The sequence below is a fragment of the Danio rerio genome, chromosome 2, assembly GCF_049306965.1.
Source record: "Danio rerio strain Tuebingen ecotype United States chromosome 2, GRCz12tu, whole genome shotgun sequence".
Lineage (NCBI taxonomy): Eukaryota > Metazoa > Chordata > Actinopteri > Cypriniformes > Danionidae > Danio > Danio rerio.
Genome location: NC_133177.1, coordinates 27282484 through 27297143, shown reverse-complemented (window position 1 = coordinate 27297143; position 14660 = coordinate 27282484). Strand labels below are relative to the sequence as shown.

Sequence of the window (14660 nt, the reverse complement as noted above, 5' to 3'; positions counted from 1 at the left end):
TTTGATCTAAAACAACGTAAACGAGTAATCAGAATCACCAAAAAGAGGCAAATAAACACAAAAAGTTCTCAGAAGCTTGATTCAGACATCGTTTACCAAAATGTGGACAGGTGTTGAGAATTAGCAAGTTTGCTAAAACACTTAAATAAATGCATTTGGTTGACCAGTGTAATTGTGATGTCCATGTCAAATAAATAAATAAATAAAAATAAAAAAATAGAACCAGGATAGTTCACCCAAAAATACAAAATCTGTCAACATTTGCTCACGCTTAACTTGTCTCAAACCTTTTGTTTTTGTTGGTAATGATGAACACAAAAAGATATATTTTGAAGAATGTTGGAAACTGGGAACGTTGACTTCCATAGTAGGAAAAACAAATGCTGGAATTTAATAGCTGTCTCATTTCAGAGGCTGCATCCTCTGAAGGCTGCAGAGTGCCAAGCGGAGTCCTTCGAAGTGCACACAGGCCGAACCAAGCATTTTAAAATGAGAAAATCTAGCCTACAGAGGACGGTTCTTGTCACCTAGCAACCATAACAGCTGCCGCTAATAAGCAGTAATAAAAAAATGTTCAATGTGACTTTAAAACTTTAAAAGCAATCTGAAGGCAAAACTTAACTTGGAAAATATACAGGATTTTCTTTGATCCACATATGTAAATATAAAAATTACTTTTTAAGTAACACATGCTCAGATATCCAAGTAAAACAAAACCTAATTCATACTAAAAGTGTTTTCTGGAGTTTTCCTTTAAAATCATTCCGCAGTTATCAGCACGCAAAGAATCTTGGGACGTTCAAGGTCTCGAAAGATCAACTAGTTGTATCCTTCATTACCTGGGAAACAAAGGACGCATTTGGAGGCTGCATTTGAAGGAGCCTTCGAATTTTTTCAAAGTGAGACAGCCTTTGAGGATGAAGTGCCCTTCGAATGTGTCCTTCGGAGGATGCAGCCTCTGACATTAGAGACAGCTAAAGTAAAAGAGGGAGTAAATAAGATATATGTTGCAATACAACACAGTACAATTACTGTTATTATTGCCATTTATGTTGTTTCAGTAAATTATAAAGTTGATGTTTTATTCCCTGCAGACACTAAGACCCACCTCTCCTGTTGAAGCCCCACCCATTCAGTCACCTGACATAGAAGAGGGTGGATTCTCAGGACATGTGACCCCAATAGATGAAAGGCTGCTGAGAGGTCAGAGCATACTATTTAAATCAAATTTGGAATATATAGATCTGATTATTACGTGTATTATAGTAAGATTATTAATAATATATGTGTATATTGGTGGTTTTGTTAAAAATTGGTTGTTATTCCTTTTAGGGACTTACAAAACAGATGAAACAGGGGAGAGGGTTGTGAGTGACAAACTTTATTTTTGGCTGTAACTGGAAAAAGGATGCAATTAATATAGTATCCACGTTGATATACTACTGTACTAAATACTAAAATACTAAAAGTCTGGTTTAAGGGCATTTTTTTCTGGGTTTTGACTAGGGACAGAAAGGGGAGCGTGGAGAACCTGGGCCTGCAGGGCCACCTGGACCCCCTGGGCCTCCAGGAACATCTGTCCCAATCAGACATTCAGGACAGCCTGGACCGAGAGGACCACAGGGTCCAATTGGTCAGCCAGGAGGACGAGGCAGACCAGGGAAAGATGGACAACCTGTATGAGTATATGTTTATTAGGATGTGATGTTTAGAATATGCTCTGATGACAATTTTCTTACTTGTTTTAATGACTTATACGCTTTATTTTTTTAACTATTGCATGTTTTACAGGGAAGCAAAGGTGAAGATGGGAAACCAGTGAGTATTCATTTTTTGTTGAGATATGAACTCAAGATATAAGAGCTCAAAATAAGGACAAAAAAACACTTAAAATTGACCCATTAATCCAGAACTTTGAGATGGCCAGATGACTTAAAATGTTATATAATAAAGTCTTTAATGGCCTCTGTGGTTCCACAATGGACTTTTAATATACATGGAACCTTTCCATTTCACAAAAGATTCATTGAAAAGCTTCTAATTACGAAAATGTTCTGCACACTAAGAAAAAAAAAATATTTGTGTGTATATATACATATATATATGTGTGTGTGTGTGTGTGTGTGTGTGTGTGTGTGTGTGTGTGTGTGTGTGTGTGTGTGTGTGTGTGTGTGTATATATATATATATATATATATAGAATAAAAGGTATAACAAACTGTAAAAAAAAAATGGCAAAACACCATGACAAGTGATGTTGGGTTATTTTAAATTATTTTAAAAAGTTGATAATTTTTTTTAATTTTTTTATTTTTTAACTAAATATTCTTTGGAGAGCAAAAAATGGTTCTTCTTTGCTATTACTGTAAAAAAAGACCTTTTTAAAACCTTTGATTTTAAGGGAGCCACTCTAAAGAACTCAAAACTTCTCCAAAGAACCTTTAAGTTTCTGTAACAGTTCTTAAAATAGTTTTTTTTTTCTTAGATGAATAATCTCTTGAAACTTTTCAACTTTTTTAGAATTAAAAAGATCTACAGATATAAAATGTTCTAATTTTTCAGAGTAAATTAAAGGGTTGCTTTTGGGTTTTTGCCTTTCACTGAAAAAATGTGATTTAGTTAAATATATGATAATAATTTTTCACGTATTCTCATGTAAAAATAACAAATGTATGTTGTTCCTAGCACATGGGCAGTTTTGTTTTACATAATGTCTGGTGATTTAGGGGGCTTGGTAATTTGCAGTGGTTTGACTCATAATGACACCCCACACAGCATTGGTTTGATTTCATACTAACTTGATTCTAGACCTTGAACAGAACACTGGTCAATATATTGAGTTTGTTATTCGTTTGGTTCTTCTTAGTTTGCTGTAATTATGCTCAGTAAAGTCAACATGCATTTTCTGAATGTGCATTGCCATTCTGAAGCTTGTTAATGTCTCTTTTTTGAGGAGAATCTGATTATTTGATCTCATTCAGTAAATTTATAAAAACACTGCACACTTATTTTCTCTCTTTCTCCCATTTCCCAAGTAAATTATCAATTGTCATCCCCTATATATGTTTTATTGAACTAATGATCTCCTCTTCGAATAAAATATATGCAGTAAACAAACGCACACAGGCTCAGACTGCAGCAAACATTAGAAAAGCCCTGCCAAACCTCTTTTCTTTGATAAGCTTACAGTTTCTTTCCTTTTTGGCAAATTTAACAGAATTACTTTTAATACTTAGTACATACGTAGATATTTTCAACTTGAATGTTGCTTCTTTTCCGTTGCTTCTAGATATTTTAACTGTTCAAAAAACAGCCTTTTATGTTGCTGTAGACATTTTAGACCAGTATATGTCGTATTATCTTAATGTACTATCATAATCATAAAAATGCTGGTATGCTGCACAGATAGTTTACCATTTCACCATACTTTCTTACTCATCTTAGTTATTTACTCTACTTACAGAATAGCGGCAAATGAATGAAAAGTTTCGCACAGGAAATTGCTTAATTCTTTGTAGAAAAATAAACTGTATACTGTAACTTAACAGAACTCAAGGCTGCATGTTTCTGTCTCTGTCTATCTTAATACAGCAGTCAACTTGTTTTTTTAATACAGGGTCAGAGAGGACAGACGGGACCTCCTGGATTACCTGGAGAATCTGGAGTCAAAGGAGAGAAGGTGAGAGATAATGGAGAGTTTTGATCATCCACAATGTGACAGTTCAGTGATCACCTCCTGCCATGACGTGTAGTGGACTTGTTTTTTGTTTTGTTTTTTCAAACGTATCATAAATGCTTGTTTTTCAAACATATCTTAGGGTGATCCTGGAGTGGGCCGGACTGGATTGCCTGGTCCACCAGGACCTCCTGGACCACCAGGGCCAAGCAAACCAGTTAAGGTTCCAGTGAGTAAATACTTGATTAAAATTATTATTTCTTTTTTATTTATGCCTATATATATATATATATATATATATATATATATATATATATATATATATATATATATATATTTGTGCTGTAAGATAAAGTAAGCTTTACCAGACTTGTTTTGTTCACACAATGTATTGGAAATCTGGTTTAAACCTACATTAAAACCTCCTTTAAACAGATACTGTAATTGACAGCATTTGATTACAGATAGAGGTGATTGCACAATATAACTGCATACAGCCATGGATGGGAGGCACAATACAATTACTGCCATTTTGTTCATGCATAAACTGAAAGACCTTTAAAGGGGTATTTAATCTAAAACAGATAAATCTATCATTTGCTTGCCCTTCTACTTCTCATAAAACTGTTTAAGTTTCTTTTTTTCTGTCTAAAAACGATGTCTCATTCTAAAAATATAGTTTCCGTGAGGTACGTATTTTTGCAGTTTTTGTTTTCGCAAATCCATGAGAGGCAGCTGTGTGCGCTTTATAGTATCTCAAATGTCTCTCGCGAGTGCTGTTTGCAATCGCTCTGTTCTCGTGAAAACCCATCAGAGGCCGCTGTCGAGCGACCGTCTGTCTGACTGATTGAATGATTGACTCTGCGACCGGCCAATCGACTGACCCACCCTCCTCCTTCCCTAAAACCAACCAATTTTACCGACTGACCGGCCCACCCAGTTACTTACCTAAATCCAACCAACAATTTGCAAAAGCTGTCCAGAAAAAGAAAAGCCCTCGTCTGATTTTTACCACATCTTCGGATTTTACCACATTCTCATCATTCTTACCTGATTTTTGGAACCGCTCTTCCCCGGACTCGAACCCGGTCATCATCGTCATGGTCTACTCCTTTCTGCATCTCAAGTCCGCTGACTTACAGTAAACGCCAATTGCTAACTGGACAAACTAGTTGTGGCAGGAAAGCCCTCCACACGGAGGTAAGCTGTCAGCCGGTAAGCACGAAAAGGCACGGCGTCATACCACCTCGTAGCGTTCGCTTAAAAAATTAAATGCAGCTATACGTACCTCCAGCTACATAATTCGCGGCATCCAGAAAAATCTACCTTTTCAGAATGAGCCTGTGTTGATTTTTCCATATTATAGATGTCAATGGTTACCCTTTCTAAGATTTTTTAATTTATCTTTTAGATTTATTCATTAATTTTCTTTGTCCCTTTATTAATCAGGGGTCACCACAGCAGAATGAACCGCCAACTTATCCAGCATGTGTTTTACACAGCGGATTCTCTTCCAGCCACAACCCGTCACTAGGAAACACTCATACACTCTTGCATTCACGCACATACACTGCCAATTTAGCTTATTTAATTCACCCATAGCGCATGTCTTTGGACTGTAGGAGAAACCGGAGCACCCAGAGAAAACCCAAGCCAACATGGGGAGAACATGCAAACTCCACACAGAAATGCTAGCTGACCAAGCTGGGGCTCGAACTAGCAACCTTCTTGCTGTGAGACATTCATGCTACCGACTACACCACCGTGACACCCTATCTTTTAGATATCTTAGATATTAGATATATTATTTTGTGTTTAAAAGAACAAAGAAACTCAAACAGGTTTGTAACCTCTTGAGGTTGAGTGTGAGTTTGTAGTAAGTAAATTATCATTTTTGCCTGAACTATCACTTTAAACCTTCCTGACACAACATACTGACACATCAAAAAGCACTCTAGAGAGGCCTTATAGTCATCATTTAGGACGATGATTTTGAACCTTTAAAATATATTTGCTGCATTAGTATTTGAAACTTGTTTAGGCGGCTGTACATCTGGTGTAGACTGATGTAGAACTCTTCATACTGTGCATACTTAATACTTAAAATGTATATTCATTTTTAATGACAGTATGGATTTGATGCACTGGGCTCTGGATTTGGAGATGCTGACATTGATACAGAACTTCTTCGGGTGAGTAAAATCAGTTTTTGAAGACATGGTTTAAGCTATTTCAGTAAGACTTATCAGCAGATATATCAATCTCTCTGACCGATAAGATGATATTCTAGGGTCCACCTGGTCCTCCAGGGCCTCCTGGGATACCCGGCCCTCCTGGTCCTAATAGCCCACTTGGAGGATTGCTCCCTGGTCCTCCAGGGGCTCCTGGCAAAGATGGCAGAGATGGGCAGAGTGGGCTCCCTGTGAGTACTGTATGCTTTCTTTTCAATTTAATCAGTTAATGGAGAAAGATTCTGGTTAGGTGTTGAGAAAGATTGATTTTCCACTTGTCTACTCTGTACTTCTGAAGACACTCAGACAACTTAAAAATTCATTCAGACAACTTCACATTAGATCAATGTAGATTAAGAAGTAACTCACTGATAAATTATTAACTCACTCAAGCAATACCCGAGACCTCCTACTGATGCTAAATGATGGTTGTAGCACAGTGCTCAGCTGATTCATGTTGTCTTCTTTCCTTCTCTCAATTTCCCAGCTGTTTGAGGACTGGTTTAGTGGGTCTGGCACTGACTCTGGGTCTGGCTCTGGTTTTGGTAAAGGACAGGCTTTGCCCTGGTTCGTTCAGGTCATTGAGCCAGTAGGTTGGAAAAGACAGCATTTTCTCTCCAACAATATCTTTTTCCTCATTTGCCTGAATGCAAACTGAGATTTTTGAATTAGTTTACATTATACCTATTATCTTGCCCAGCTCAAAAATGGATCACCTTACCGCTTACAAATAGAGTTATTTTATTACCATTATATTATCATTCTTAAACATTCTTAAATCAAGATGCAAGAAGCAATATTACATTGTAAAAAAAAAAAATTAAATCTGTTAATTAACAGTTTTACATTTTTTATATTATTTTCTGCTTTCGAAATTACCCAAGAAATACAAAATATTTTCAGTTGTTAATTAACTGATTATCTACAGTGTAGCTAAGATATAGTAGGTCTTGTTTTCTTAAAAAGTCAAATAAAATAAGGAAAGTATCTGCGGATATGTCTGCTAAAGGGCCAAGTAAAACATCATTTGAAAGGTAAACAGGACTATTTTTCTGACTCAGTTGACAAAATGTATTGTTTTCATTTAAAAAAAAAATGACCATAGTTAATTACTAAAATTGACCATCCCAAGAATCTTAATTCAAGACTGTTTATAGATATTTTTGCTAGAAAAAAAAGTTATTTAGCATCATAGCATTTTATGCAAATGTATTTTTATGGAATTTGCATTTTTTTTTTAAATGTATAGTGTATATGTTGTCAGATTTTTAGGGGTGATTTTGGTTTGAAAATACAACTTATAATAATAAATGATTAATAAATATATGCAAAAAGACCACTGGTATTTTGCTGTGACATTACTGAACACAAATGGAATAGGTAGAAAGAGGGTATACACACAGGCTGCTATGTTGCATTTCAGGACAGCTTGAAACTATGCTGCCTTTTCTGAATGTTGGAGAAAATCTGTCTTTTTCTTTTCGAACTGTCTGCTTTTACTAACACCAATGGCAACTTTAAAAAAATACATTCATCATATATAGACAGAACACAAAAATATATTTTTTTTAAATTCACTCTTTCTCCCAATGTTTAAAAGCAGGCAGAAGGATTTATAATTAAGTCATGCCATAAACAAGTGTTTCTGATCTGTTTTACCCATAAAGGGTGTTCCTGGTCAGGATGGCTTACCTGGACAACAGGGTCCGAAAGGAGCAAAGGTATGAACATAATTATGTTGTAATGCTTTTTAATAATCTCTATTTTCAGCTCTATAACTGTTGATTTCTTAAACAGGGTGAGCACGGAATTAGAGGGCCTCCTGGACCTAAGGTATGATGTTTATTGAGAACAATAATCTATATTTATTAAGGTGAATTTACTTTTGCTTGGACCTTACATAATCCACTCATTTTAGAGTACAGCTTTAAAATATACCTAATGAAAGTAAAGGTTTTCCTCTTGTTTTCTTATTTTGCCTAGTTTTTCTGTTTTTTTTTTTTTTTTTTTTGTGTTTTTGCAGTGATGCCATCAAATATTCCCCAGCACAAAAAAACAGTTTTAAAAAAATAATACAGTTTTTTAATGAGAAGGAAGTTTTATTGATCTCAATAATATACATTAAAGGTTTGTTCACACCATATATGATAACTATAAAGATAACGATAAAGATATAGTTCTAAAAAATTTTACAGTGTTAAAGACATTCTGAAAACGTAGCCCAATATACATTTCTGAAGATCGTGAATTATGTATCCAGAAGTATGTATAGCTGCATTTTGTCTTTAAAATGAAAAAGACCAAAACAAATGCCAAAAAATAAAATAAACAAGTAAATGAGTAAATGAGTGTGAGAATGGGGTAAAATCTAAAAACATGGTAAAAATCAGGCGAGGGCTTTTCTTTTTCTAGATTGCTTTTGACAACACTGTCAGTTGGGTTTTTGGAAGTGGGTGGGGGGGTCAATTAATGCTTTTGAAAAGACTTTTGGTTTGGTTTAGGAAAGAAGGAGGGTGGGTTAGTCGATCAGGCAGTCAGTCAATCAGTCAGGCACTAGCAAGAGAAATGTGAGATCTTAAAAAGTGTACACAGCAGCCTCTGAAGATTTGTGAAAACAAAAACTGGAGAAAAAAAAAAAAAACGTAGCTCCTAAACATTTCACAATCTCCAGAAATGTAGTGCTACTATGTTTGTATGTACTGCTCAGTATGTTTTGAGAATGAGCCTGGGTTGGTGTACAGTTCATGCAACAACAGATACAGAGAAACGATATCGTTGAGATCACTTTCAGAATGACTTTTCCCAGCTAATGAAATATGATAAACTGACACTGTTTCAATTTACTATGATCTTCTATGAGATGTGAAGCTCTTCTATGAGATGTGAAGCTGCTTTGACACAATCTACATTGTAAAAGCGCTAGAGAAAAAAAGATGAATTGAATTGAATAAAACACAGCCAGCCAGTCAGAATCCACTAAAAATAAATGGGCTTTCACAATTTAAAGATACAGATGGCATGGTCAAGAAACACACCACTTGATGTTAAGTCCTCTTTTAAAAGATTGTGACTATCATGGAAACAATTATTATACTGTAGCCTACCACAGTAAATTATTAAAAAAATACACTAGTCTACAGCTACCCCAAACCTAAACCCAACCTCACAGTAACCTGTTATTTTATTAAAGTCTTATACACCTACACCTACACCAACCCAAAACCCAGGAATTCACCCAATGTGCTTGCAGTGTTATCCCTCCCACTTGACGGTCTCTGGCTGTAACGATACCTGGTATATTCAAGATGTGGTAATGGGTCACAGCTGCTGGTTACAAGTGATAATGCTATATATATATATATATATATATATATATATATATATATATATATATATATATATATATATATATATATATATATATAGTTTAATGTAAATCAATGCTATTTTCCTTTGCATCTGAACATGCTTGTATTAAACCTCGTAATGCTTTTTGTTCCTCAGATTGTCATTAAAACTTTTTAAATATTTTGTCTAATTTCTCTTGCTAAAGGGTGAAAATGGAGATCCTGGTCAGAGAGGACCACCTGGCCCTTTTGGAACGATGGGACCGAGAGGTTTACCAGGACCACCAGGGCCTCCGGGTCCACCAGGGCCCATAAACAATAACTTTATGGTGGATACTTTGAAGGTCCATAAACTTCTAACTGTGTATTTAAGTTAGCAATAGATATCACAGAAGACACAGAAGGCAGATTTATGGTCATCCAACTTTTTCAAATTTCAAAATGGTCAGCAACAGGCTTGTGTTTTTAATGTATCCTGCTAATGGATCATCTGAAATATAATTACTGTGAAAAAGGTACATTCGATTTTCTAATTATATATAAACGCATAAATAGAGGTCAGGCTTGCCTGTGTGAAGTCTCTGTAAATCATGTATTTGGTACAAGATTTAGTGCAAAAAAAAAAACCATACTGAAGGCTTTGTTTGATGGAGAGAAGCCGTGTTGTCATTTTGATTGTACAGTACAGCGTTTTAAAAATCAAATCAATTTCTTCAAACAGAGCTGTATTGATTTAGAGAAAATACAGCTGTTTGAGGAACAAACACTTCAGACATCACTTTTCTGGATCGGTACACCATTTTGACCATTTAAAATCATAATTATCCCTTAGGCTTTTGAGTTTGTTTGGCTTTTATAGTCATTAGACTAAGAACAAGATGTGCTCTTTTTTCAGGATTTCGAGGGTTCTGGTGAAAGTGGTTCATTTCTCGGAACTGGAATTTTGAAAGGCTATCAAGTGAGTGTATCAAAACCATCATAACTAGTATGCCAATCTCAATTTCTGTTTACATGTCGAGGAGTTTTCATTGTGAATGCTTCATTGCTTTCTAAATACTTGGGGTTTATTTCCCTGTGTGCTAATTTTATTTCATTTGTACTCAAGGGGCCTCCTGGTCTTCCTGGCCCACCAGGACCTCAGGTTGGTTTTTAAAAAAAATACAAAATAAAAAAAATACAAATATTGTTACTATTTTTTTGAGTGTCAAAAAAAATTATATATATATATAATTATATATATATAATATCACATTATCCTTCAAGCCACCATCAGTCCATCCATCCATCTTTCCATTCATCATTTCACTCATTCACACAGCATCCTATCTATGCTTGCTCATTCCTTCCATCCTTTTCATCCATCTATTTATCCACCCATCAGTCCATTCATTCTTCAACCCATCCATGCATCCATCCATCCAATCGTCCATCATTTGCTCCATCTATCCATTAATTAATCATTCAGTTAATCCATTCCTACATCTATAATTTCACTCCCTCACTTCGCCCACCCACCTACCCATCCACCCATTTATCCATCCATCCAAACATTCATAATTTTCCCTTTCATTCATTTTTATTAATTAATCAATTAATTCATCTATTCCTTCATCTATAATTTCACTCACGCACCCGCCCACCCAATCATTCCTACAACTTTTCATTGTACCATCCATCCATCATCTCATTCATTCCTCAACCCATCCATACATCCATACAGCCAATCGTCTATCATTTACTCCATCTATGCATTGATTAATCAATTAATTCATCTATTCCTTCATCTATAATTTCACTCACTCACGCTCCCACCCACCCAATCATCCATCCATACATACATTCATCATTTTTCTATACATTTATCCATCCACTGATCCATCTATTTTTCCATCCTAATCCATCCTTCTATCCATTTATTTATCCAACCACCAAAGCATTCATCTTTCAATATATCAATCAACCCATCCATCAATCAACTATCTATTCATTCCTTCAACTTTTCATTAAATCATCCATCCATCCATTCACCCATCAGTTCATTCATTCTTTAAACTATCCATTCATCCATCTGTCCATACAATTATAATTTTTCCTTTCATACATTTATCCATCCACTGATCCATCTATCTTTCCATGCTAATCCATCCTTCTATCCATTTATTCACCCAACCACCAAAACATTCATCTTTCAATCCATCAATCAACCCATCCATCGTATCAACTATCTATTCATTCCTCCCAACTTTTTATTGAACCATCCATTCATCCACCTATCAGTTCATTCAATCTTCAACCCATCCATACATACATCCAACCAACCGTCCATCATTTACTCCATCTATCCATTGATTAATCAATCAATTCATCCATTCCTCCATCTATAATTTTCTCACTTGCCCACCCAATCATTCATCCATCCATTCATACATTCATAACTTTTTCTCTTTCATACATTTATCAGTCCACTGATCCATCTATTTTTCCATTCTCATCCATCCTTCTATCCATTTATTCACCCAACCACCGAAACATTCATCTTTTATTCCATCAATCAACCCATCCATCATATCAACTATTCATTCATTCCTCCAACTTTTCATTGATCCATCCAGTCATTCATCTTTTGATCAGTCTTTCAGTCATTGTTTTATCCATAGACCATTTAATGTGATGATGTCATAGTCAAACTATTTCATATCTGTAAGATGAGGCGATTTATTCATAACTTAATGTTACAACAGATATCATAACATTAATTAACAATATGTGGAACTTTTTGGACTCTCAGTAGTTATAGAAATTTAAAATGTAAAACAGGAAATACATCAGTACCATTGTTAGTGTTTACATCCCTCATATATCCTTCAGTCCATCCTTCATCAGTCCATCCTTACACCGATCTATCCATCTCTCTATCCTTTAATCCGTCTTTAAATCCCTTTATTCTCTGCCTGAGCTCTGGGATGCTGGAGTTTGGGCCTTCTTTCTCTCTTTTGCATGCGAGTTAAAATAAGCAGCTTATCATACAGTAATATTTGTTTCATATTTATAGGGACCTCCTGGTGCTAACGGACCACCTGGCTTGTCTGTAAAGGTTTGTATAACTACACTGTAGTCAAACTAAATAATGACACATTTATTACTTATTAAACTCAGAAGAGGCAGTTTCATTTTAAAATGTCTATCTTTCCTCTCCATCCAGGGTGAAAGAGGATCTCCAGGACCCGATGGAATACATGGATTAGCTGGTTTACCAGGAGCAAGGGTCAGTCAGTCAGCAATCCTTTTGTTTTTAAAATGATCATACAATGTTAGTAATATTTTAACACACAGATTTTTAAACCGTATTACAATGTGTTTGCACTGTCAAATGTTTTGATGCTGTGCATGCTTTAATAGTTTTGTTTGTGATTATGCAAGAGAATATGCTTATGGAAAAATGTGCAGCTGAACAATTGCTAATCAAAAGCGATTGAGAACTTGTAATCAATGTATTCTTTATTTCCTAAGAGCTTATTGTTTTTTTTTTAATAGCTAACTGATGATTTTTTTTAACAAATACATGATTAATCTGACTGTAGTAACAGTGGCACAATATAAAATGTAATATGTATGCTCATCGTTTAACGCTACCTTATTGTAAACAGGGACCAAAGGGAGACAAGGGCAATCCGGGAGAAAAGGTATTGTATTGTTTATAAGAAATCAATTCATTTAGTTATGGCATGACCTTTATTATTCTAACTAGATGATGATATTCAGTATATGCCAAGGGCACACTGTGTGACTTCAGCAGCCTGAGCTGAATTTCCCATTGTGTGTGTAGTACATGCAGTAATCCGCTGTATTAATTATGACTCAGGGTGAGCGAGGTCGCGATGGACTGAACATCACAGGTCCTCCCGGCCCCCCCGGCCCTCCTGGACCAATCATTAACTTCCAGGACGTAAGCATAAAGTCTTATTACCTGTTTTGCTACAGTGTTATGTCTGAGGTCCTAAAAAAGATAACGATTTCCAATCTACAGCTTTTTCTTAATGACACAGCTGCTAAACTGAACCTCACAAAGATCAGAGGACTGCCAGGCCCTATGGTATGTAAAGCAGCTCCCTGTTTTCACCTCAAAAGCTTTCTAAGAGACTGCTTGTTTAACATGGATAGTACAAATGTAAGCTGATAAAATTAATTCAGTAAAAAGCATGACCAGGAGCAATAACAGTTTAAGGATATATGAAGAGTTCAAATGCAAAAACCTCTAAGTGCCGTCTGAAATTTCCATCGAAAATACACATTTTTCTCAGCCTCCTTTGTTTATGTTGAGATATTTCACTTTAAAGACCAGGAAAAGGACTTATTTTTTGCCATATGTTACTGAACATACACACAGGAGCCAAATAAAAATGCTCATTTTAAAGGAAATTTTTTCAGACGGCATTGAGAGGTTTTTGCATCTAAACTCTTCATATATAAAAATGGCAAGATCTTTCCTACCCCTGATACTATGTATGCCTGGCATTTGCATATAATCTGGAATGGGTTTGTTCTTCCATCATGCTTCGCATCCATGCCATCGCTAATGCTTTTTCCGCATGCCTCTGTGTGTTTGTGTGTGTGTTGTGCATGTTGCAGGGCCCTGAAGGCTTGCCTGGCAGAGCAGGATTCCCTGTAAGATTGTCTTTTAACTTTCTGTTTGTTTTATAGATTGTTTGCAACTCATTTTGAATGTGAAATTGGGTGCAACAGCTCCTAGGGGTAAAACGCATGTTTTTAACTTGAGGGGGGGTATGTATGACTGAAATATGTGGTTTTCCATCTAGGCAGCCCGGGGTGCTGAATGATAACTGACATTGGGCAGGTTAAAAATAACATAAACAAGACAACGTTCTGGCACGGAAAACACATTTTCAAAGCAGAATATCTGACTTCAGCACTGTTTTTCAGATAAACAAGAATGTTCACTTAGCATGTTTCTTAAATATCTGCAAACATCATGGCATTTTTATGCTTTTGAAAAGTTAAAATTTACATACAGCACCTTTCATGTTAATGTGTTAAACAACCAATTTGTTAATCAAACCAACTTGTGTTAGTTTACTTGCAAAGAAAGTAAGCACAACCACAATACAGAAGTAAAATATTCTGCAAAGAATTTTAAGCTATGTGCTAAACTTGACAAAAAGGAATCCTTTTGAATGGTTTGCTTTAACTTTTGAATTTGCGATTATATATTTTATTTTTATCGTAGTGAAAAAGCATCTCATTACATCCTATCAATGGTGTAAAGTAACAAATTACATGTGCACTTTTACTTTCCTTTGAGTACATTTTTAGAGCTGGATTGGTACTTTTACTTCACTAACTTTCTTCAACCTGCAGTCAATACTTTTATTTTTTCCTGTTTATGGGG

General features: G+C 35.5%; 1 protein-coding gene across 9 annotated transcripts in view; it reads left to right on the top strand.

Annotated features, from left to right (window-relative positions):
- Window positions 1–14660, top strand: part of col15a1b (collagen, type XV, alpha 1b) — a 76413-nt gene that overhangs the window by 46133 nt on the left and 15620 nt on the right. For 5 of the 9 annotated variants that reach the window (XM_017358519.4, XM_005171235.6, XM_005171234.6 and 2 more), the window contains 19 exon segments: window positions 1095–1203; window positions 1333–1367; window positions 1507–1677; window positions 1792–1818; window positions 3616–3678; window positions 3818–3904; window positions 5805–5867; window positions 5966–6097; window positions 7574–7627; window positions 7704–7739; window positions 9460–9597; window positions 10149–10211; window positions 10359–10394; window positions 12306–12347; window positions 12456–12518; window positions 12901–12936; window positions 13116–13199; window positions 13281–13346; window positions 13883–13918. In XM_017358519.4, coding sequence (XP_017214008.1) covers window positions 1095–1203; window positions 1333–1367; window positions 1507–1677; window positions 1792–1818; window positions 3616–3678; window positions 3818–3904; window positions 5805–5867; window positions 5966–6097; window positions 7574–7627; window positions 7704–7739; window positions 9460–9597; window positions 10149–10211; window positions 10359–10394; window positions 12306–12347; window positions 12456–12518; window positions 12901–12936; window positions 13116–13199; window positions 13281–13346; window positions 13883–13918 — 1341 coding nt within the window. 9 annotated transcript variants of the gene reach the window in all.